The 25,488-nt window shown below is 37.8% G+C and overlaps 1 protein-coding gene across 4 annotated transcripts in view; it reads left to right on the top strand.

The window, feature by feature from the left end:
* Positions 1-25,488, top strand: part of DPYD (dihydropyrimidine dehydrogenase) — a 567,113-nt gene that overhangs the window by 51,402 nt on the left and 490,223 nt on the right. For 3 of the 4 annotated variants that reach the window (XM_039339800.1, XM_039339803.1, XM_039339804.1), the window contains exon 3: positions 24,263-24,345. The exons of the other annotated variant lie outside the window; for it this stretch is intronic. In XM_039339800.1, coding sequence (XP_039195734.1) covers positions 24,263-24,345 — 83 coding nt within the window. The remainder of the gene's footprint in view (positions 1-24,262; positions 24,346-25,488) is intronic. 4 annotated transcript variants of the gene reach the window in all.

Below are 25,488 nucleotides of genomic sequence, written 5' to 3'. Positions count from 1 at the left end.
TTCGAAACACAGTCTTCTGGTGTGAAAAATATTGCTTCTCAACTTGCCAACAAACCTCGGGTGTGGGAAGGGATTGGATTGTGAACTGCGAAGATCAAAAGACCAGACCGTGAGATTCAATGACATTCTACCAAGCGTCTGGGTAGAATTGAAAATACTTTATCATAACAATATTTTCCTGCTTGATTGGGCAGTGTGACTTGACCAAGAGGGAGGAGGAAGAATTCTATGCTTTTACTATGGGGATGTGGGTGGGGTCTGTCCAGAGCTGGTTTTGCTTTCATAATGTGCCGAATTGGTGCACTCAATAAAGTCTTACATTAAGAGATTGGAATGTCTTGAATATGTTTGCTTGGTTGGGTTTGTCAGTCGGAACCATGATACATCCTAATGGATCATGCAGTTAAAAGAGATAGCAGTTTGTACTTTCGGACTTGAAACATTATGTTAATCTAGCCTTACAATAAAGTAGATTTAGCTCATGTAGTCATGCTTCCTGTCTGGCTTATCTACCAGTTATAAATCAAAATCCACCACGCTAGTTTAGCGCATGTTGATGTAAAATAGGTACTTTTCCATTGCCCCAACTGGAATTATGAGAGCAAGTGATGGATCCAAAGTTAGCCAGCTAACCTCTGTCCCAAAGAAAGGACTAGAACTGGAGCCTTCCCACTCCTACTTCAGGATCTTAATTCCCACATGACACTGGTTCTCATGGTGTGTACTTATGTGCAACATTTATGTAGTCTCAATCTATACATTTTAATATAACATTTATATGATTCATATATAATGAAGTAGCAAACATTTCACATTATTGTTCTCCTTGATGGAAAAGAAAGAAGTAATTTAGATCTGAGTTTTTCAGGCAGTGCTTGGGCAAATGCTAGAGTTCAATGGGAGACCAATCCCATTGGCAAATGCAGCCAATTCTTTATCACTACAGCTTGGCTTCTTGATCAGAAACTCCAGAATTTTTTTTAATGGATTCTGCAGTGTAAAACAAGTTTGGAATCCTTTCGTTTAAATACCATTTGACATCCTAGGCATGTTGCGATTACTTATTGTGTTTTAATTATTAAGGAACAAGGGTATAAATGAATGCTTTATTTTTTTAAGTATTTCCTTTAGTTTATGTCTTCATGTTGGTTGAAAAATGCAGTGGCAAATGTACTAAGAGAAGAATCCTATCAAACTGTTAAAAACGGAGTAGGGGCAAAAGGAAGGAATGATACTTTTCTGTTTTCAAACATGAAATTAAATTGATGAACTTGAATACACTTTTTAAAGTCAATATTTTTATTAGTGAAGTATTTGACTTGTTAACAATGCTTCTGCTTGAAATCATGCATATGCAGACTTTCTTCTTAGGCTTCATACTTTTCAGTAGATTAAATATAGTGTTAGCTGCTGTGAGCTTTAATGCAAAGAGGCATTACTGTAGTTTGTTTGCCACTCTGGCATTTGAGACACTGGTGGCATTAAAAAAATTGTGGTCAATTTCTTCCACAACCTAAACGTAGACTGGAAAGAGAGAGGTAGAAAAAAAAAGCTATTGCATTAAGCCTTTCTCTTCAGTTCAAGTGATAATGGAGGAAACTCCTTCAGGATTAATGAGATTATAACAGTGCCTTATGTTTTACCATCTTGGATTATACAGAAGCATGCTGAGACAAATAAGAATGATAGTGACCCTTTTGAACATATAACACTATAAATTAGATGAGTCACTCTCTTGCATTTGTTGAAATTTGTACGCTTTTGTTACATTCTGGAAACAGATAAAATAAAACGTAATTTCTCCTCAGCAGAGTTGGAGGTACATGGATTTAAATGCAGTGGAATCCAAAAATTAATAAGAGGGTTGGGTATAGTTTAAACCGTTTTCTCTAAACAGGATCTTTTGCCAACAGCAGCTACTTTACTATTGGGTAACCACCTTCTTCTCTTAACATTTACATACAAACTATTTCTCATTCAGTTTCTTTTTCTGGCTTCCACTTCTTTCCTTCCAAGCCAAATAGGAATTTGAAGGCCAACACCAGGCTGTATCAGAACTGTAAACTAGACTTGAATTAAAAATAAATAAAAAACAGACGACAGTGACAAATCACTTTTTTATTGTTGCCAAGTAAAACTGTCTGGACAGTTGCATGAAGTCTCCAAGAGTCATGTTTAACTTAAGGGTGGATTTATCTTTTGTGTTGTTATTTTTTAATTGTTTTATGCTGCACATCATCAGAGACTGTAGTTTGGTAGCCAATACATGTAATAAATAAACAGGTCTGTATTCATGTTTAACTGAGGTTACAATTCTAAACAGATCTCTTAGAAAATCCCAATACTTACTTACCCAGATTACTTACTTTTAATTTAGCAAATACCTAAAGTTCCGGGTTTGTAACTTCCATTGGTTCAAAGACTGTACTAGGTATAATGTGGTACGTAAAGGACCATATCCCAAAGTAGATGGGATTAAAGACTCAAAGGGCAGACTGATCTTTGGAGCAGAGTTAAGAAGTTTTCAAAAAGTGAGTAAATACTTGTCCAAATCTTTTTTTTTTTTTAGCCTGTCATTTGCAGTTCCACATTTTATACTTTATCTCATGAAAAAAAATTGTTCTACATCTGTCATTCCTTCTAAACTTAGTCTATCCATAGAAGCAGATATCATTGTTGACAGAGTTGATATTGTACTTTTGGCTCCCGTTCTTCAAAGTTCTCCTTTAATATTTCCGTTATTATATCATTTTGTATCATTCTGCAAGTCCCAGTATTAATTGACATTATGCTTGTATTTTTTTCCCTCTGCTTAAAAGAAATAATAACCAAAATAAGTATGTTTCTCATTAAAAATTGTTTATTTTTTAATAATCCCAAAATCTTACAATGAAATTCAATATCCTAAATTTATCTGATCTTTAATCTATTTATAACTTTCTTAGATCAAGATATATTTAGCTTTTTACTGATTTTTCCAGCTTGTAGTTTTTTTTAAGCTTGTAGTTCATTTTTCTTTTGTTCAGAATTGAAATAAACTCTCCTGATGAAGACCTTTCAAAGTGTCATTCCAAAGGTCTCTTAATAGCTCTAGCTCCTAATAGTTAATAGGCAATTTCCAAAAATGATTATAAAGCGAGGTTGGTGAACTTAGTGTCTTTTAAAAGTTGCCACTGTGCTTACACGCATGATGGCTGACCCTGTCACCACCCAGCACTGAAACCCATGGAAAACTCCTTTCTTGTGAGAAGCAGCTGTCCAGAATACATGTTGGCAAATTTTTGTCCTCTTCTTATTCAGCATCACATTCAAATTCTTAATTATAATATTACTTTTCCAGAGGGTACTGACATGTATTGATTTGAAATCAAAGTAAGGTTATTACTGGAGGTCATATGTGTTAAAAAAAAAACCAGTCACATTTCTTACACTAAGTAACATTTTTATGTTACAATAGCAGCATAAACATCAAATGTCCTTTCATTTTTCTTTGGAAGATCTCAAAACATGAGAAAATATTTTCTGATAGTTTAATTTCACATTTAAATTATTTTTACATGTGTCTTAATCCTGTTAAATCCATCGATTCTCCAAAATTGGGTATTATAGTTCTTCTTTCCATACTTGAAGTATTTAATTAATGCTGTTTTATATGATTAATATTATGTTAGTTATAAATTTTTATACAGTATTGAAATATATACTATTTTTGAATACCACAATAATTATCTGTACATACTCAGCGCTCTATAAAAATGTTTTAAGGTGTTTAATTATCATTACCAAATTCTAGTAGGGTGTGCTATATTAGCAGACCGCTGTTTCCTTTTATTTCTGACTTTGTAATTGTGTCTTTTTACATTTGATTTGTTATCATAGCTCTGTTGAGTTGTTGGCTTGGTATCATACAGCATTACACAACTGTTAATAGAGATAAGATGCAAATACAGTATAATTAGTTCTCACAGTAAAAACTTTTAGACCTTATCGAGACCCATAGGAAATAATTTGGCAAAAAGCCACAAGAAATGCCTCCCCAACCCCAGTGTTCAGACTTTCATTTTCTTTTTAATTGCTGCTCAAAATTTGGAATTAATTTCTTTTGTTCTTCTTGGATAAAAGTATCACAGAGCCAAACTCAACCTGATAAATGTATGACTTTGGTTGAATATTGCTCCTCCTCTATAACTTAAGCTACACTTTAATGCCATAAATATTTATTTATTGCTTCTATTGGGAAGCAGTAAAATGCATTGTACCAAGACATGAGCACATTATATTAGGTCAAAATAATCTCTCCTGAAATTTTAATTGTGTAAACTCATCACAGCTCCAACTAGCTCATTTTTGGGGGGATAAAGGACTGAATGAGTCAAAATCAGCCAGATATCAAATTTTGCATTGAAAATATTTTTCTGTACAGTCATTATTTATTACTTAATTAATGTATCATGGGAAATCATGACTCATGGCACATTAAATTATGTGTATAAACAATACACACATGCTAATAACCACATTCCCCATCCTTTGGGAATGTAGATATGTCTACTAGAGGGGGTCAGGGGAGGTGAATAACAAAAACAGTGTTGCACCATTATGATGCAAGTTCAGCCACTTTTATTTATTCATCATGATGCCATACAAATAGAGAAGAGAAAAGCTTATAGTGCAATGTTGGAAAACTTGCAGATCCCACTGAATGCGTTCCATTTCTCTTGGATACTGTGAGACATCTGTGGAAACATTACTGGAAATAAAGATTATGCTGAACTGGGGGATTTAGCTGCAGAATGTCAGCTTTGATTGATTGATTGATCATGGATAAATACCTGAAAGTCCAAGAAAGTGTCAGGATTCCTATGAATATCACTTTGAAGATTCCAGATTCTATTGGTATCTGAATCAAGGATTGAGGTTAATTATTTCCACACAACCTAGGATAAGAAGCTAAGATATCTTATTTAAACTAAGATATTAAGAAGAACTTGATGCACATGAAAACCAACACTGGGTAACTGGCAAAACTGGCAGATGTGACTTGTTGTAAATAGATAATAATAAAAATTAAAAAAACAGAATGCTTGTATTCTCCAGCATGAAGAATGGAGAATCCACGAATGGGTTAACTCTGTCTTCCTGCCCAATTAGCCCAAATCAGTCAAGTTGCCACGCCGTCCTGAACTAGGTCACACCCCAGTTTCGATTTGGTCTCAGCCCAGACAGATGTGGTAAATTGGCTCCCAGCTAATCTGAGAAAAGTAGGTTGTACTCAATTGTTTTCCCTTCATGGATTCTCTTTCTCTGCTACCATCTGGTCAGCGCTGGGATCAGCGCTGTCTCAGATTGCTAAATCTTTTACAGATTACCTTGTAGTTTAGGCAGTCCTCACAGGGATAACTCAGCTGATCGTCGCAACTGCCATTTTGGGGTGTCGCTTGGAGAACGGCTTATTTCCTCAAATAACTGTTTCTCTCTTACCGGGAGTCTAAGAAGCTGTTTTCTGACTGTTTAGGAAGCCTTTGCTTTGAAGATCACTCGGCGCATTGTCGCGGCCGCCATTTTGAGGCACTACGCGGTGAAAGGCTGTATTTCCACTGAGGCTCTCTCCTTAACGGAGGACTGCCAAGGGGTCAGATAGCTCCGTTTCAGCCTGCAATCGTCAGAGGCTGCGTTTTTCAGTTAGAATCTGTTACATCCATTCGCTTTCGTTTTCCCTTACCAAACTAGTTGTGGCTGCCATTTTGGATCGCGGCAAGCATTCAAGGGCCCAGACCTCTGGAGGGAACAATAGAGCCAACAGTCTAAGTACTGCACAGTGGTGTTTCCCCTTCAGTTGGATTCATAACCTTGTTGATAAATATTTCAATAGTGTATCAGGGACTATTATCACTAACCCAGGCAGTAACAGTTTTGGGTCACAAGGGGTTGTTTACTCATTCTGTCACAATAGCAGGGCACCAGACCTATTAGGGATTGGCCCCAAAAATCAGTTACCTTCCCCAACTGACAGTCCTTGATTCTGAAAACTCAAACATTTTGGGCCTTGCCAGTTATAGCCTGTTTGCCATAGTCTGCATCTAGTGGAATGGCCGATACCGTTGGACCTTGCCGCCACTAAGTGAGACATGTGTGATCTCATCACTAAACGCAACATTGGCCTTGACGGTAGGTCTTTTGTTCTCCCTTCATCACCGCTAAGTGACGCGCAACATCTGTCACTAAGTGTGACTCCGGGCTTGCCGGCGGCCCAGACTTCACAGATCCATGTGTAGGCCAGTCCCACCTTGGTGGGCCATAGCTGCATCTCTTGCAGACTGAGACGCTTCAGCTCTTTGCTGAAAACTCTTGTTTTACAATGGCAGATAACACGAAGCCACAGGCTTCCACCTCTGGTGGACACACAAAGTGTAAGTCCTCTAACCAGGAGGCAGCTGCAAAAATCAAAGCCAAAACTAAGGTCTGTCTGGACAAGAGAGCCTCCAAAGTGGCCGAAAAACAGGCCAGCCGCAGACATTGTGCCTTGGAGAAGCAATTCTCAATTGCTCAAAAGCTGGCAGTGGCCCCCTCCCACACTTGCGACACTAACTTGTGGCCTACGCCCTGAGCCTCCTGCGCCTACATCATCTCCAGAACAGGACCCTGGCCCGGGTTCTTCACCAGGTTTTTGTCAGGAGGACCTTTTCCTCTTCGAAGAGGAACCAAGAATTTAACTACCCATGAATTTAACTATCCAGATTCCACCTTGCCCCCACACTCATGTGGGAACGGGGTTTCAGATTATGGAATATAGCCACACGGAAGGTCAGTGGTAGGACAATGAGGAACCTACTTTGGAGTCTCCTCCCCTCATAGGTTTATTCAATCCCACACTCTTCCCATCTCTGCTACGCAAGGCCTGTGCTACCAGTAAAGTCGGTCTGGATCAGGCTACGGTACTTGAACAGGCACCTAGCCAGGACACGAGCCCGTTGTTTTCCGAGCCGGTTGTCAAACACCAACAGATCCCTTGCCCTCCTATGTTCTTGAAGTCTGTACAGGGGCAATGGGGATCACCAGGTACCTTTTCATCCCTCGGGGGTAAACTGATCGACATAGTACTGACTCTGAATGAGGCACTGGAAGTTCCTAGTGTAGATGAGTCCTTAACACCTTTGTTTTCAGATTCCATGGTGCCAAGGGATATGGCAGAGGTGTTGAAGGCTGAGGACAAAAAAATCTGAGGTTTCCTTCCGCAGGACGCACCAGGCTTTGGCATGGGCTATAAGAGCATCCACCTCAACTTCATTCTTCACCAGGATCTCTCTAATCTGGCTCCAGGAACTCCAGACTAGAATTTCTCCAGAGGAGGTAAGAGTCCATCAGGACTTAATCAAGTTAAAGGCGGCCTTGGAGTATATGGCAGCCGTGTCTCTTCAAGCGGCCAGATTCTCGGCCCGTGCCATAGCCTCCAACATCGCTGCACGACGATTATTTTGGCTCAGGAATTGGAGAGCTGATACCAAACACAAATGGCGCGTTGCTGCCGCCCTGTACCAGGTCAGCCACCTCTTCGGATAGGCCCTCACTCCCTATTTAGTGGAAAACAAAAAATGGAATGTTTTCTGAAAGCTAAAGAGCTGTGGTATATAGTAGAAAATCCACCACAAGTGTTTGCAGCAGTTGATCAGAAAAATCATGATAGAGCTATGGCTTATCTCATCTTGAATTTAGACGATGCAAAATTTCTAAATGTTGCAAATTTAAAGACTGCAAAGGAAATATGGTTGAAATTGAGAGCTGTGCACGTGAATGTTTTTGCATGCAATATAGTGCAGTTGTCAAGAAAACTTTATAGAGCCTGTTTGCAACCAGGTGAATCTGTGGAACAGCATTTAAATAAAATGCAAAGTTTATTTTTGGACTTAGAACAACGTGGGATTAAATTCCCTGAGTCCAGAAGGTTTTATTGGTGTTGAACAGTTTAGATAAAACCTGGGACACAGTTTCTGCAATATTTGAGTGCAAAGAAGAACAAGACTTAAAGTTTGAGGCTTTAAAGTCATGTTTGCTTAATGAAGAGGAAAAATGCCATTTTAGAAGCAGCTAGGAAGAGGAGAAATTCCTGAGGAGGGGGTCCAGACTACAAGTCTCCAGAGGAGAAGAAACAAGCAGATCAGACCCGGACCAAATTGCAACAAAGGAGAGATTTTGCAAGTAGAGAGCTTTGCAAGGAAAGAATTGCTACATTTGTGAAGAAAAGACACATTTGCAGAGGAACTGTTTACAGCAAAGGACATTTGTGCAACCAAAAAGGACTGCTTTGCAAAAGGAACATTTTGGTGTTGCAAACGTTTGCAATAGCAACAACAGAGACAAGTGGCTAATTGATAGTGGGGCAAGTCAAACAATTGTTAATGACTCTGAATTATTTTGCAGGTTTGTTCCAGTAGCACAAGAAGCTGTGGCTTTGGCAAATGGCCAGAAAGCAAAAGTCATTGGAAAAGGCGATGTAAAAATTCCATATTTGGAATCAAAGTTTACCAATGTGCTTTGTGTACCTGAGATGGAACATAATTTGTTAAGTGTGTCTAATTTAGACAAACAAGGTTTTGAGGTCGTTTTTGTAAATGGGAAATGTCTCATCAAAAGGAATGGGAATATTTGTGCAGAGGGCATAAAGGAAGATAATCTATATGTATTGCAGGGACAAAAGGTTCAATGTTCCCATATATTTAAGAATGTTGCAGAGCATGATTCATGTGTTCGTCTTCTGCATAGAAGACTTGGCCATGCAAGCTTTAAAATTTTGCAGCAAATGCAAGATTTTGCAGAAGAGCTAAATTTGAAGGGATGCAAAACATATTTGGACTGTGCAGTATGCAAAGCATCAAAGTCAAAGGCATTCCCAGTTAGTAAATGTAGCACAAGACAAACAAAAGGAGTTCTAGAGCTGGTCCATGCAGATCTGGTGGGACCTATGCAAGCCAGTTTGGGAGGAGCAAAATATGCACTGGTAATTGTTGATGATTATAGCAGGTATTCATTTTGCTACTTGCTTAGAGGAAAGACAGAGGTGCTACAACAATTCAAACAGTGGGTAAGTTTTGTAGAGAGAAGGTATAGACAACAAGTGTGTCAGTTGCAAACTGACAGAGGTACTGAATTTATGTCAACTAAATACCAACAATGGTTGGGGCAGTTGGGGATAAAACACAGACGTACAAATCCTTACACAGCAGCAGAGAACGGTGTAGCTGAAGGAAGGAATGGTGTTTTACAAACAATGAAAGATTCATTATTGGAGGATTCTGGTTTGAGCAGGTCATATTGGGGAGAAGCCATATTGACTGCCAATTATATAGTTAACAGGCTTTGGAGTTCCTCCATTAATAATACTCCATATGCCATTCTATATGGGAGAAAGCCATCACTGGCACATTTGAGAATTTTTGGAAGCACTGGATGGGTACATATTCCAAAAGCAATCAGAAGAAAGGGACAGCAAAAGGCAAGAAAGCTCAGGTTTGTGGGCTATGAGCCAGGGTCAAAAGGATATCGCTTTAGCGATGGAAGTAAAAGAATTATAATTTCAAGGTCTGCTAATTTTGCAGAAGAAAATTGGGACAGAATTAATGCAAATTCTGGATATGTCTCATTTAATGACTGTGATCGGTTTAGGGACAATAACGCATCTAATGATAAAAAATTGATGATTGAAGATGTCCATATTCAGGGAGGAGAGGCTGAACAAGACATGAAGCCAGAAAGACTTGAGACACAGGAGCAGTTAATACCACGTAGGTCAGAGCAATGTAATAAAGGAATTCCGCCTGACAGGTATTCTGCCAGCAAGGTAAAGGTTTGCAATGTGTGGTATGAGCCAAGAAGTTATAAAGAGGTGTTGGCATTACCAAAAGCTGAACAAGAAAGATGGAAGATGGCCATGGATAAAGAGATGAAATCCATGGGAGACCATGAAGTAGTTAAATCAGTGACTTTGCCACAGGGAACCAAAGCTGTGGATTGTAAATGGGTATATAAGAAAAAGATATTGCCAAATAATGATATACAGTATAAGGCCAGGTTAGTGGCACAAGGTTTTTCACAATTAATGTATTAAGTCCATAGGTCTGGTGTCTCTTCCTGTTATGAAGGGAGGAGTGTTGGAATATTCATGAACAGGAAGAGTCATGTGGTAACTCAGTCAGCCAATGGGAAGAAAGTGCTACTGAGTCTGTGCAAAAAGAGTATTGAGTTAGGAGCTGGATTTCCAGTCTCAGGGTTTTGTCTCTGGTCTGTCTCTGTAAGAAGACTTCATTGAGTTATGTTGCTGTAAAGAAGAATGGTACTGTAAATATTTTTATATAAATATAAAGTTATTTGAATCAGCTAAATGCAGTCAACTGTGAGAGCTTCTGATTTATTTTTCACCAATAGAAAAATTAAAATTCTCTAACAGAAAAGATGAAAATTTGTTTCATTGATGTTGCTATACCAGATGATGCAAGGATTGAGGAAAATAAATTGGAAAATAATTATAAAATACAAGGACTTGCAGATCAAAGCTGAATGCTTATGGAAAAAGAAATCCATTGTTATATCAATCAAGAGCTCTTGAAGCAATATCTAAAGGACTCCCTTAATATTTGAAAATTTTGAATTTATCAGACTTGAAGATCCTAATTTTACAAAAATGTACCCTGCTTGGAACTGCCTGTATTTTCAGATACTACCTTAATAATTTGTAGGTCCTCGGTTAGGACTTGAATTATTAAATTTCCACCAGTCTACTGTGAATCTAACTGCAGATTAACTACACAAAATTTTTATATATAATTTGTGCAACTCACCCAGTGGGGATTATGACTGAACAGGGCCTTGTTTCCCTTTTCAGTCTGCCCATGTTTAAACATTCTTTTGGATCCATTTCTTTTATCTGCATGTTGATTAGACAGCTCTTCAAATCTGCTATGCAGATTTGTCAGGCATCTTTACCTATTAGTTCTGTTTTAATTTAATGGAAAAAGTTTGCGTTAGATGTTATTTCAAAGAAGAAAAGATTGAAATAGCCAAGTGAAATGGACTTTTCCCATGTGAATATTTTTAAGCTTTTATAATGATTTTTGAAGCAAAAAATTACTTATTCTCCTCACAATTATGCCTACTATCAGATTTGTAAGTGCCTTCTTAGCAGGCAGAAATGGGGGATGGAGTGAATATATAATCCAGATTGTAGAGATTGGGGATACTTTTTGTGAGCATCAGGTAGAACTAGGTGGCTCTGCAGAATTGGGATGGCGTTTACGATGGAGATCGGTGGCTACATCCTGGGGCCTGATCAGTGAAATATCTCAGAGAAGAAGAGATTGCCAATGCACACCCTGGACAGCTGTTCTTCATTACTAGACCTCAAGGACCAAGGTTTTGTGCTCTGCTTAATGATCCAAACAGTTGGGAGTCAAGGGATATCTTCTAAGCTCACCGTTGTAATGCAGCCTTTTATGAGTAGAAAGGTTGGCCAAGTCTCATTACTTAATCATCTTTGGAGTTATTTTTTACTGCTTTGGAAATATTAAAACCTGTCAGAGCAGCACATTTTTATTGTATGCATTGGGTCAGTTTCCTTCTCCTTAAAGAAAGAAATTTTAGATATGACTTTAAAGATTTAGATTTTTTTTTAATAAACAGCAAGAGGATGTTTAGAATGTTGATTTTGAAAAGTTAAAATGGACTAAGGATCTATATGGATTTGGAATAAAAATTTAAGATTAGTTATAAAAATCCTTCCTATAGGAAAATTCGGTTGCTTGAGTTCTGTGGAAAAACATCATGATAGGATGGAAGTTTGAAGGAATTAGAATTAGAAAAAAATAAAGATTACATTCTAACAAAGAATGGAGCAAAATACTTTAATGCTGAATGTTTTGAATGTTATTTTTGAACAATGGAATCACAAATTAATTTTAAGAATATCTCATATCATAGACCAGATGTAAAGTTAATAATATCACTGAAGAACAAATTATACTGGATAAGACTGAAAATGATTTCTATTAAACCAGAAGAGGGATTTGGCTGACCTGTACTATGTACAAAACAGATATGTTAAAGTCTTGAAGGTTCTCTGAATAGTTCTCCAAGATAGGATAGAAAAAAAAATGAAAAATAATCATATTCTACGATATTATTTGAAGTGATTAAAAATTAAGATTGTTGAAACTACAAAGAAGGAATATAGGGTTGGTTTGTTTGATCAAGGTTAAAATAGATATATCGTTACTTCTGATAACCTTAATGTACTTTTTCTAATAAGGAATGAATAACGAGGCTGTTAGATTTTGTTTAAAGTTAAGACATGAGGTATAGGATGAAAAGACTTTTTATGGCATTTTATGAGGTGGTGATAAGTTAGTAAAAATGTTTAAACTTCTTGTGATGGGCAAGTTAATTCTTTATATACTTGCTTTTTTGTCTTTTAAAATGCTAAAAATGCGAATCCTGGGCATTATGTTAACAAATAAAAGAAAAATGAACACCAGGATATAATAAACCAGCCTGTTTAATATAAACAAGCCTGTGGTTAAGAAGAGTCACTAAGCTTTCATCTGGCCAAAAACTGCCGGCGTCATCAGAGTTAGAATAGGAGGAGATCGGGAAGGCAGGTCAATAGCCTCCCGCCTCTGCGCCCAGCTCCTTGAGTGCGTCATCGGACCGTTGATTGTATTAATCTGTATCGCGCAGAGTTGTTCTGCATCAGGCAAACTGTCCTTGGCTCCACTGGTTGTTTTACGATCCTCAAGTGCTCTTTTAGAGCGTGTGCAAGCACTTGGAGTGCTTGAAATTGGCTGAGGAGTTTCTAGAGAGAGTAAAGCCCCTAAGGATAGAGAAAGATGAGTTAATGATATCATTTGACATTACCTCACTCTTTACTTTTATCCCACAAAATCTGGCGGTAACAGCAATAAGGGACCTCCTACAAGAGGGGCCTGAACTACATAATGACTCTCTCCATACCTATGATTTAATACAGTTGCTAGCCTTATGCCTGAAGACATACTTCACCTTTCGGGGCATGGTATACGAACAAATAAAAGGGACGCCAATGGGATCCCCCATCTCAGGCATTATTGCTGAGGTGGTTCTTCAGTGGCTACAGTCAATAGTAATGTCTAGGTACCGTCCAAAATTTTGGGCGCATTATGTAGATGATACTTTTGCGATTGTCAAAAGACGGGATAGTGCCAAATTCTTGGAGGAACTGAACTCGGTATATCCGCAGAAGAAGAGACCCAAGGCAGTCTTGCCTTTCTGGATGTACTGATCAGCTGACGCCACAATGGCACATTGTGCAAGTCTGTATATTGTAAACCCACCCACACAGGCAGAATGCTACATTATAATAGCATCCACCCGGTAGCACACAAAATCAGCTGTATCCGGACACTATTTAAATGGATTAATTCCCATTGTAGCACGGGCAGAGCTAAAGCCGAGGAGAAAAAACATCTTCATCACATCTTCATGCGGAATGGCTATCCCATGGGGTTTGTGAGACAGCATAGTAGACCACATCTACTATGATAGAGACTCACGCTCCAATGTGACAGCAATGCCGGCCACATGAACAACCTTCCCTTACACCCATGGTGTTTCTGAGGCCACGGCATGGCTGTTGGCCCCCTACAATCTGAGCGTTGCCCATAGACCCGAGCACACCCTTAAGTCCAAAGTCATGCATCCAAAAGAACTGCTCCCCAACGGTCAAAGATCATCTGTGGTTTACAGAATTAATTGCAAAGACTGTGTGAGCAATTGTGTTGGGAAAACTACTAAAAGGCTGAGGACCAGGGTTTATGAACATGAACTGGCTATTAGAAGGCAGGAGTAACGCTCACAAGTGTGGGCCCATATGTCCAGCTCTGGCCACATGTTCGATCTAGCTAACACAGAGGTTATAGCTCGTGAGACTACCAAGGGTGGCCACTTACTCAAGGAAGCCTGGCTCGCTAATGAAAATTCCATCAACCGGCATATAGATCTGTAGCTGGGTTACCAGACTCTTAGGAGATGGGAAAAACAGCACCACGGCCTACTGAGAAGACATTTAACTCTTCCTTGGCAGGATTGGGGTGGTAGAATGATGGATGAGATGGGCACGATCTCTAAGGAAGACAATGACAGTGTTTTGCATAATTGGGACGATGGCTCTATAGGTGGGATGACCATGACTCCCATGGACCGAGATGATGGACCAAACGGCCCTAAGCCAGGGACAGAAGCGCTGAGGCGATCTGGAAGGGGGAGGGAGGGGGAAGACAGCAGGAATGCCGGCTGTTTGTTGTAGGACAGGAGCGGAGGAATTACAACAACGGCCTTGGGGGTGGGAGAGGATAATGGCCCTGGGAGGGAAGGGGACTGGGCGCAGGGACAGATTGACAGCCGCCATCCAAGTGCTTGCACACGCTCTAAAAGAGCACTTGAGGATCGTAAAACAATCAGTGGAGACAAGGACAGTTTGCTTGATGCGGAACAACTCTGCGTGATACGGATTAATACAATCAACGGGCCGATGACACGCTCAAGGAGCTGGGCGCAGAGGCGGGAGGCTATATGACCTGCCTTCCCGATCTCCTATTCTAACTCTGATGACGCCGGCAGTTTTTGGCCAGATGAAAGCTTAGTGACTCTTCTTAACCACAGGCTTGTTTATATTAAACAGGCTGGTTTATTATATCCTGGTGTTCGTTTTTAATTTTATTTGTTAACTTTCTTTTTTCTACATTTTTTCTTTTTATTCTTATATTTATAGTTTGTATTTTCTAATTGTAATCTTAATTAAAATTATTACATAATAAAGGAGACTTATTATGTAAGATTGGCATTGTAGATGATTGCTCACATATCTTGGAGTTTCATGAATATGTCTTGCAATTCTCTGCATTGAACATGTAGTTGTAGCCAAGGCTTTATATTGTCTTTGCATTAGAATCTAAATGTAAATGGTATGTTTTCATTAGTTGAAAACACTTTTGAGAGTGTTTTTCCTTCAGTAATTTTGAAATAATCCATGTATCTATCCATAGCTTCATTAATTCTACAAATTGTACAATGTCTCTATACCTTTAAGCAATTTAATATTGTTCCATGGAAACAGACGTATATTCTATCTGCAAAGGATATAGAAAGATGAGTATTCTTTTCTTGTTCCATTACAAAGAATGAATTTTATATTATCAATGGATAGTAAAAAAATATCAGATTAAACATGGGGCAGGATTAATGTGTAGTTTAATTTTTAAAAATTGCCTTCTAAATTCCTTGAAAAAAAGATGAAAGGAAAGAACTGCTTACACAGGCTGGGTTGAAATATTCTTTGCTGATTTGGTAATTATGTCTTAGCAGTGTCAGTAGTGTAGCCTGGTGTTTAATAGTGTATATTAAAATGTCTGTAGCATTATCTCGAAAATTATAACAAGCTAATTTTGACGTTAGCTGGACAAGTTGATAAGGCCTTTTTAATAAAGTGATATAAGGAAGCTTGGGTAATTATTTTTTATTCATGTTTGTCTTTTAAAGAATTGAGCTATCTGTCATAATTTCACAATAGCCAGACTGAAGGTTTCATTAGAAAATGGATGCAGGATTGGCAGAGAGGGTGACATTATGTAAATATATAAGCATTAGGTTTTTCTCAACAGAACATACTTAGCACTCATATTGGATCATAAATCTAAATATTATAAAGAATAATAAAAGATAAATAAGAGAATAGAAATAAGACATATCCATTGGATATTTCTTAATTGCTTACTTAATGATTTTGGAGATGTTTTGCTACTGTCAACTAAGAGGGTTTGAAAGATTTTGAATGTCTTTTTTGTTAAAAAACAAAACAAAATCCTGATAAATAGATTGGTGTCATCTAAGTAAACTTGCAGGATTAAGTGATTTATTTAGAATATTAGAATTGGCTGCCCAAGACCAGGTAGCAACTAACTTTGTCTCTTCTCCATCTAGAACAAACAAAGCTGGTTAATATTTTTGAGCAGCTAAAGTCAAAATCCTTGTAAATTCCCCCTTTCTGTTCTTGATAGTAAAAATATAATTGATTGTTTTTTTCTACTTAAAAATTACAGTTGCCTGAAGGACTGTATTTGGTTAATAAAAAATAAACAAAGAGAAAACAAACAAAAACCAAAACATCTCTGCAAAGAATTAAAGCTATTTAGCTTTTAAAATTAAATTTGCTTGCTAACTTTAAAAATATTGCTGGTGTAACACACTGATTGTTCTATATGTCTGACTTTGTATCTTGGAGTAGTTATTGGTGTATCATGAGTGCAGCAATGCACTACTTAGATGTCCTAGCTGGTGGAATGCAGGCCACACTATATCGGCATGTAGGGGCAGTTTCTAGATTAAGGATCTAGTGTTATGAGCCTGTTTGAGGAGTAAGAGTGAATTGGAGAAGCAGGACTTCCCAGATCCTGACGTTGAAATTCAGGAGACAGTAGGCTGCCAGATATCTGCAGATGAGGTTAGGAAAGAAAATGGCTTTAATAATAATAATGATAATAGTAAAGTTGGAAGGAATCTTGGAGGCCATCTAGTCCAACCCCCTGCTGAGGCAGGAAACCCTATACCATTTCAGACAAATGGCTGTCCAGTCTCTTCTTAAAAACTTCCAGTGTTGGAGCGTTCACCACTTCTGGAATCTTTCTGGAGGATGAACCTGCAGTTCTGGAACAGTCAGTTAGTCAGTGGCCTGTTGCAGAATTACTTGACTTAGAACCAGAGTCGGAAATGATCCTTGATCCTCATATAGGCAGAAACCATAAAGGAAGTTGAATAAAAATTTTCAGTGAAACTCCTAGAAAAAAAAAAAACCCAGGCATGACAAACATTACCCCTGATAACTAGATCTTGGATTTATCTGTGCGGAAATTCTGCTTCTGAAGGAAGCCTGTTTGTTTTTCCTGAGCTCTCACATTACTGCACAATGATGAGGTTCATAGCTGCAGTAAACAACTCTTATCAAAGTCTAATTTCCCTTATTGTATGTAATGTAATGTATTGTATGTAATGTAATCAAAGAACGAAGAGTCATTTAAGATTTAATAAGTCAAAGGAAATGAGAACAGTTTTGATGAAAAGATAAAAATGTGCTTGAAGATGACTTAGGAAGTACCTGTTTTATATGGCATTAAAAATTAAAAGTGATGAAATTATTTTGGAAAAAACTGACGTTAGAGAATCCTAAACTGAGTATTTTAAAGATTTGTCAGAGAATCAGAATGATATGTCAAAGAACAGGATTGGAACAGTTGTTCTAACTGTAAATTTCTATCAAAAATAAATGCTGAAAAGGAAGAGATAAATACTGCGAGAATGATAAAAAGTCTTAAGATTCCTGTTGTAGAAGATATAACTGAAGAAATTTTAAAATATTGATCTATTTGCTTTTAGAGTTGTTGTGTTTCTTGCCTAATGTGTGCAAAACTTTATTTGTGTGAGGTATTTGGGAGGATGTTATTATTTCCAGTGCTTTTTTTTTTTTTGTAAAAAAAAAAAAAAAAAGGTGCCAGAACTCACACACGTCATACAACCCTCCTGGCCTACCCTACAAGGTTTATCTTTGTAGTTGAAAAAAAAAACCCTTTAATTTTTAGTGTATCTAAACGACTAGGATTTTGTTCAAGGTAAGTTAATACTATTAATGTTACTATGCACAAATCTGTTTAAAAAAGGTGCCAGAATTCCGTTTCCGTGCATTCTATGACAAAAAAAGCCCTGATTATTCCCTTATATAAAGGAAAAATGACATGGGAGTTAATTTTTGAGTACCTAGAAAGATGTTCAGAAAAATTAACTAAAATTTTGAAGTACAATATACTTTTTTCTAATAGAGAGCATATAGATCTGATATTTGTTTTACAAAGTCATTAATAACTGTACAACTGTGAAAAATAAAGTTTGTTTCAAGTTTGTTGATTTAAAGTACACAAAGTATATAATATTTTGTGTCTGTGGAGGTGATATTTAGTTGCTAAATGTGGTAAGAGCAATACAGTATATTGTCAAAACTAAGTAAATAATGCATGAGAATAAATAAAATGCTAGCTTTAGCACTGATGTTGCCTTAGTAGTTTAATGTATACATGTGTACAGAATGTATGTGGGGATGTAAATGCACATGTGTTATAATTTTCAGTGAATGTTGGATAGATTGAATTATGCAATGAGAAATACATATCTACAAATTTATGTATGAATCAGCTGTGTATAAAAGTAATATGGCAGGAAAAATAATTTAACATTTGCAAATTATTCCTTTATCTATTAAATTTCTAGCCCGTCTTTCACTCAAGATTTCAAAATATACATACTCAGTATTTCTTCGTTCTATTTTTTTTTTCCCCAAAGCAATAGCCCTGTGAATAAAATTTGGTTAAGAAGGAATAATTGTCCATAGTCATTCAAGGAACTTGTGAGGATGAACTAGAAGATATGTTTCTCCATTCTTAGTCCAACATTTTTTAAGCAGCCAGACAACTTGGAAACAGTGGAGGAGAGGAAAGTTTTGGCAAAAATAGGAAAGAAGGAGGGGTGGGGCTCTTAATGATGGCAGAAGCCCAATCAAGTATTGCTTAGGTAAAATTGAGTACTTTGTGTGTGAGTACTTTGGAAATACTTTGTGTGAGTACTTTGGAAGTTTCAGGGTACCAGAAACTGTCAGGGTCTGTGTCCCAGAGATAAGACTAACTCAAGAGTATAAGGAAGGGAGAGAAAGTGGTTAGTTTCTCCCACTTTGGGAATGCCAAGTAATTACTGAAGAAGAGCCAGATGAGGAGTCTGAATTACAACCAATCAACATCTAGACATGCCTTCATCACTCCAGTCATCTCCCCATTAAAGAGACAGAAGGCAGCTCACTCTCTAGTCCAGTGGTTCTTAACCTGGGTGATATCGCCCCCCCAGGGGGCGATTTCATTTTTCAGGGGGGGCGAAGGAACGAAAAGGGGGCGATAAGGGGGCGATGGAGCTAGAAGTTTTGGGGACACTTTTGAGACTTTTTCGTATAGTGAATCGCTGTATATCTGTCGTACAAAAACATCAGATCGCTCGCTATTAGTGGATTGAATTGTAAATTGAGCGCGGTGATTTAAGAATGCAATTAACAAAAATGGTTCCAGACATCAAGAAATTGGCATCAGCACACCAAGCATAGGGCAGCCATTGATGTTCTTTTTTTTTTTTTTTGCTTTTTGCGTACATACATTTTTTTTGTTAATAATTGTCTGAGCTTTTATCGTTGTATTTGCTTGTATTGGATTTCACGTTCCAGTTTGAGTTTTCGGCTTCGTTTTCAAATTTTTGTTGTACTCTAAAACATTTTGTGTGTCTCTTTGTATTCTACTTTTTTAGCGTGCACTCCAGTTCGATATTATATTTTCTTTGTGTCTTTTTAATCCTTTTTACAGTGTGCGTGACTATATATACTTTCCTTGAATCTTAATTTAGTTTCAGAGTTTTCATCTTGAAATTCTTAGTTCCTGCATTGCGGTTTGTTCTTATGCCCTTTTTATATTTCTTTTTGCGTCTTAAATTTCACTTGTAATTCAATCATTAAATGTTAATGTTTTTCTTTTCGGGCATTTCACTTTCTTACAGTTGAATTTTGTTTTCAGTGGTCATTACATTTAAGTGTCTTGAATAAATAAGATAATAATGAAATACATGTATCACAAAGTTTGGGAATAAAGTGACGGGTGGCACCAAAATTTTTCACACAGTTGAGATATGGGAAAAAGACTGGAAATAAATTATTTGCATCGATATGTCCAGATGACAATTTTAAAGAAAACAAAAAAAAAGTGTTTGCATAAATTGAAGAATTATTTCCTATGTTGTGATTGAGAGGTTATGTTGGAGGAGGGGGGCGATGACAACTTCCTCATTGGCTCAAGGGGGCGATTCGTTCAAAAAGGTTAAGAACCACTTCTAGTCTGTAAAACAGCTGTGACAGAAGAGGGCGAAGCATGAGTGTGGCTTCTAAAAGAAAGAGTAGACCAGAAAGGGTCAGGCTGGAGCAGGCCAAAGAGGAGACCTCATGCTAGAAAGCGAAAACTGGAAGAGCTAACAGAGATGGAACCAGAAGCAAATGTGGCAAAAGCCATTACAAGATGCTTGAGCTCAGGTTAAAAAGCTGACAACAGGCAGGGGGGAGTGGTTGTTGATAGCATCAATAATTGGATCAGGGTACAGCTAAAAATTAAAATACAAAGTTTTATAGAGATTACAGATTAGAAATGTGTTATAGAGATTACAGATTAGAAATGTGAGAATATTAGACTGTTACAGAAAATAAGTAGGGATGTAAGAATGGGAAGTCGTTAAGAATAGTAAAATAGAATTAGATTTGAGACTGGAAGTAAATTAGGAACATAGAATAGTTAAGCCTCTAAAAATAGTGGAGTAGAATTATTGATTGCAAATTAGAAAGCAGTTTAAGTATGCTTTCTTTTGTAATAAAGACAACACTCTGTAATTCCCATTACCAATCAACTGTGGCCTAAATAAAAAAGTGACTAAGCAATGTGAAAAAAGTTCACAGAGTTATTTAGTGAGATTGAATAAAGATCAACTTTTAGAATGAATATACGAAGGAAGAGTGGATGGCATATAAGAAGAAAGGAATTGTTAGATGAAACTGATAAGATTCTGAAAAAGAGATCTTTTCCACACAAAAAGATGAAGCAATCTATGGATGCGATTAAAGGATAGTTTTCAAGGACTGGAAGGTATCAAGATGTTCAGTGGTGTATTGGTAAACACTAGTTTTAACTATTTTTATTTTTCTTATCTCATGCCTTTAATTGCGTTGGGTTAACCATATCCTCCTCCTTTTCTTGGCTTTGCATAATATTCTGTTTGCCCAGAAAGTAACACAACAATTCTTACCTATAGACTGGATCCTTGCCTCTCCTGTCTATCTGTGCAATTGTAGTAGTTTACTTGACCTGAGAGATTAATAATGCCTCATTATGAGAAAAACACTGCTACTGGCCATTAAGGAGGCTATGGACATCCCTTGGTTGAGAGGTGTTAGAAATTATTACTTGATCTCCAACCTTCCCCTTTTAGTTGCTATGGTAGATCCCCTTTATAAGGATCTAGATCAGAGGTTCTCAACCTGTGAATCGCGACCCCATTTGGAGTCAAACGAACATTTCATGAGGGTTGCCAAACAACGCTGTGCTACTCCCTTTTATTCTATTGGCTTTTGAAAGCCAATAGAATAGACTCTCTTGAATAGAGTCTAATTCTATGGGCTTTCAAAAGCCAATAGGAATTGTCCAGGCTGTCTCTGCCCTGCTGAGCCCGCCAAAAGTCCCATTCTGCAAACGGTGCTGCAAGTTGTCTGCAGCGAAGGTGAGCTGTCTGGAAGTTTCCACCCCTCCCTGCTGAGCAACTACTAAAAATGTAAGTAAAAGAGGGCCAGGGGTGGGAGGTGGGAGGCCGGCGTGTGCAGGGAGGGTTGCTGGCGCGTGTGGGGCCCGGCGTGCGCCTTACCTCCCTTGGGCTGGGCCAGCTGGTGGCTTAGCCGGTGGTTGCCCTGCACTGTCGCTGCCCCTTGCCTGCTACACCTCGGCTGGCGCAGGGGGCAGCACCACGCATGTGCGGTGCTCACGGGCAGGGAAAGTCCTCGACTTAGGACCGGTTGGGTAGTCCTCGACTTACGACCGGTTGGGTAGTCCTCAACTTACAACCGGTTGGGTAGTCCTCGACTTACGACCGGTTGGGGTCACGGCATTAAAAAGGTTGAAAACCACTGATCTAGATGAGGGTAGCTCATCCATCTTTGTTCCTTTACATCCCTTTAAAACTTTTAATATAGTCAATCATAATATCCTCCTATATCAACAGTAGGTGTTAAGTGATGCTGCTTCTTCTACTGCAAAGGGGCTCCTATTAGTGGTGATGGAAGAGGCCGATTGGATCAGTGGCTGCTCCTTGATGGTGCTACAAGATTGATCCTCTCCACTATTTAACATTGTCATGAAGCCACTGAAAGAGGTCTAACAAGGCCTGATTGGTGATGTTTTGATCTTGTGCTGGAGGCTATGAGGGTCTTAATGGGGGAGAACAGGCTTAAAAGGAACCCTAGAAAGATGGATTTTTATGCTTCATTGATGTCTCTTCATGGGATGGAATACCCCTGATTCTGGGGTTCTTTTGTGTTTATTGCTCTTTGCAGGAGAAGTAAAGAGAGAATTTTTCTGAATGTGATCTCACTAATCCAGTTCCTATCCAGAAAGAAAATGATAAAGATTGATCTGGTTCCCAAGGGACTGAAGAAATCTAGCTGCTCTGGGTGAATAAAGCATCTTTGAAGAGGTGTATTAAAGTGTTAAATTCAAACAACAGGACTACAGCATGCTTCAATGTGAATAGGCTCAGGTCATTTCTCCACTAACAATTTATCATATCTTGTGGATGATTGGAGTCCATAACTAATTCAATCAAAACGTATTCTGAAATGCACCTTTTATCTTTCTTAAGAAGCACTTGGCAAGAAAGGAAAAGATCAGGAATATAGAGATGATATAGCTACAGAATACCAAATTAGAAATTATAAGGTGACCAACCGTCCTCCTTTAGGGAGGACAGTCCTCCTTTTCTAAATTCTGTCCTCCCTTAAAAAGTGTCCTCCTTCATGTCCTCCTTTTCGATATTTGAAGACTACTCTGCAGGGCTTTTTTTCCCCTCATAGATCGCTCTGAACGGTGTTCCGGCACCTTTTTTTGATGGGTTTTTTTTTTCAACTTTTGCATGAGCTGTGCTACTCCCACTATTGGCTTTCAAAAGCCAATAGGAATTGCTGCTGAGCGCCCTAAAACACCCGGCTGGCAAACTTTGCACATGCAAGTTGTCTGTATTATTGTTGCAATGAATAAAATGTTTCTTTTATTTACGATATTTTTTTACTTCAGTTTATTTGTGTCCTCCTTTTCATTGTAAAAAAGTTGGTCACCTTAGAAATTAGAACAGGAATCATAGTGAAAAGAGAGAATGTATAAGAATTTATTTTTTTTAAAAAATAGCATCAGGGCGATCATTAGGAAGAGAGAAATCATCTTAAATTTGCTCCTTAAATTTTTGCTGTTTTGTTAACAGAAGATCAGGCTGTACTTGTACTTCTGAGAATGTATTTGTATACATTGGTTTGGGATGAGGGAAAGAGTCTAGAGTAGGTAATTTCATGGTGTGGTTCTATAACTGTTATGGTTTGGAGTAACTGCGTTTGTTTGGGGAAAAGCCACCGCAGATATTTCTCGCAGGTGGTGCCCCTGAAAACAACTAAATGGATCATAATGTCCGTTGTGTGGCAGATATTTTGAACCTCCTTACAGGTCTTCAGCTGTGAGATGACAATAACTCCAAACCCATCAGATAACCGGGATATTGCTGCTATCATTGGGACTAATCTTGCACATATGGCTTGGCTAGTAAATACTTTATTAGTTTCAGCAGCCCATTTAGAGATAATAACTGTGGAGCCTTTGTCTGAAATGTTAACTACAACTTCTACCTCAAGCTATAATAAAACATAACAATCAAGGGAGAAGCAGCAAATTTTCGGTGGGTTTACCACAAAGATCTAGATTGCGAACATACTGAGCACATCTGTTCTAGGCAAAGAAGACTAATTTGATTCACTTAGGGTTTCAGTCATCATTGAAGCAAGTTTTCTTTCTTTTTTACAGTTAGCTGAGGACAGTACTTGATCAAATGGGCTTTCATATGTACTCTAAGAAATGTTGGATTTTGGATCATTTTCCTATGATGTTAACGTATGGCTGATTATATTTCTTTTGTATGTTTATGTTTTTTGGCAGAACTATTTGATGATGTGCCTTTCACTGTTTTACATATAGAAAAACATGTACACACATTAAGAAGAAAATTTTATTCTCCCCCCCCAATAAAATGTTGATAAGAGGATTGCCATAGCAACCGTACAAATTTCACCTGTACTTTGTTGCTGAGTTCACAGTGTCATTTTTAATTACTGCTATGCAATTAAAAGCAAAAATGAGTAATTTGTGTGAATATGTAATCAATATAATCAGCTATGTTTGCACTGAGAATGAATGGCGGCAATTTAGCCCCCTAGAAAGGGGGAATTGCCCAACTTGAAAATGCTACTTTTTATGCAGAGTCTTTTGTCTGCATTATATTTTTTATGTTATTATTATTATTACTATTATTATTGCAGACCTGTGAGAAACTGGAAAATAATTTTGATGACATCAAGCACACGACTCTGAGTGAGCGTGGAGCCCTTCGAGAAGCAATGAGGTAAGTCTGGGTCACCATAGCAACAGTCACAGATGTGGTAAAGAAAGAGTCATTCTTCATTACTGTGGGAACAAATGAGTTCATTGCCACCATTCAGGCCTATTCTCTAAGGTATTAATTTGTCAGCGGAGAGGCTTCCCTTGAGGCCATGCTTCGGTTTTGAAGCTGCTTGAATGCTAAGCCTCCCTACACACTAAAAAACGTAAATGTTTAATTTGTTACGAAAAATGCTTAAGGGGTGCCTTTTTTTATATTTAGAATAAACTGTGTGAATGAATGAAAATTGTTCATCTAAACTGTGCAAGTATTAAGGAAATTGTATAGTGGTTCTTAAAAAAAAAACTTCAGCAGCATTTGCTCTTAATTTGTATTTAATTCTCACCAAATAGCAGCCTGTATAATTTCTTTTTCTATTAGTCTTTAATGGGATTATACCACTGTATGTTAAAATGAATGACCTCCTTCTTGAAAAGGGGGGGGGAGGGTGTTCGCTTTCAACTTTAGGAACCCATGGTTTCTCACAGTTTTATTTATTCACTCAAGTCCCTCGTGCCCAGGAGTAGGTGGTAAGATTGCAGTCTTGCTACAATCGTGCACAGATGTTCAGCATATTTATTGGTGCAAATGTTTACAATTGCGGGATTCTTTCTGTTTTGTAATCCAAGAGAAGATGTAGATTTCCTGTTTTAAGAATGTATGAAAAACAGAAAAAAATATTTCAAGCTTAAGAGGAAATCTAAACTTATGCTGGGAATATTTTGCATTGATGTTATTCTGCTAGAATTAGCTGCACTCATTTTAAAATAATTCCAGCTGCCTCTGTAACTGATTGGATAGTGATACTGTACTGAATCATTGTAAAGTTTTTCCTAACATCCCAGTGTTAAAATATCTGCTCTTCCTTCTTCCTCATAGAGTGCTTTTGTTTAATTTGAATGATTGGTGTGGATAACATGAAGTTTAGAAGCAATAGGACTTCTTTTAAACCTGACTTGAGAATAGTCCTAGTCCAGGCCTTTGTGAGAAGTTTTGAAAATATGACATCTCTGAACTCTTGGAGGCCATTCAGGTTTTTTTCTCCTCAAATATTAAAAATGGTGTCATATTAAATTCAGCAATCTTGATGCAGCAAACTATTTGAGA

Source organism: Crotalus tigris, unplaced genomic scaffold, assembly GCF_016545835.1.
Source record: "Crotalus tigris isolate CLP2741 ecotype Arizona unplaced genomic scaffold, ASM1654583v1 scf7180000017739.2905288, whole genome shotgun sequence".
Classification (NCBI taxonomy): domain Eukaryota; kingdom Metazoa; phylum Chordata; class Lepidosauria; order Squamata; family Viperidae; genus Crotalus; species Crotalus tigris.
Note: the sequence above shows the minus strand (reverse complement) of the source record. Positions and strands in the feature narration are given on the sequence as shown.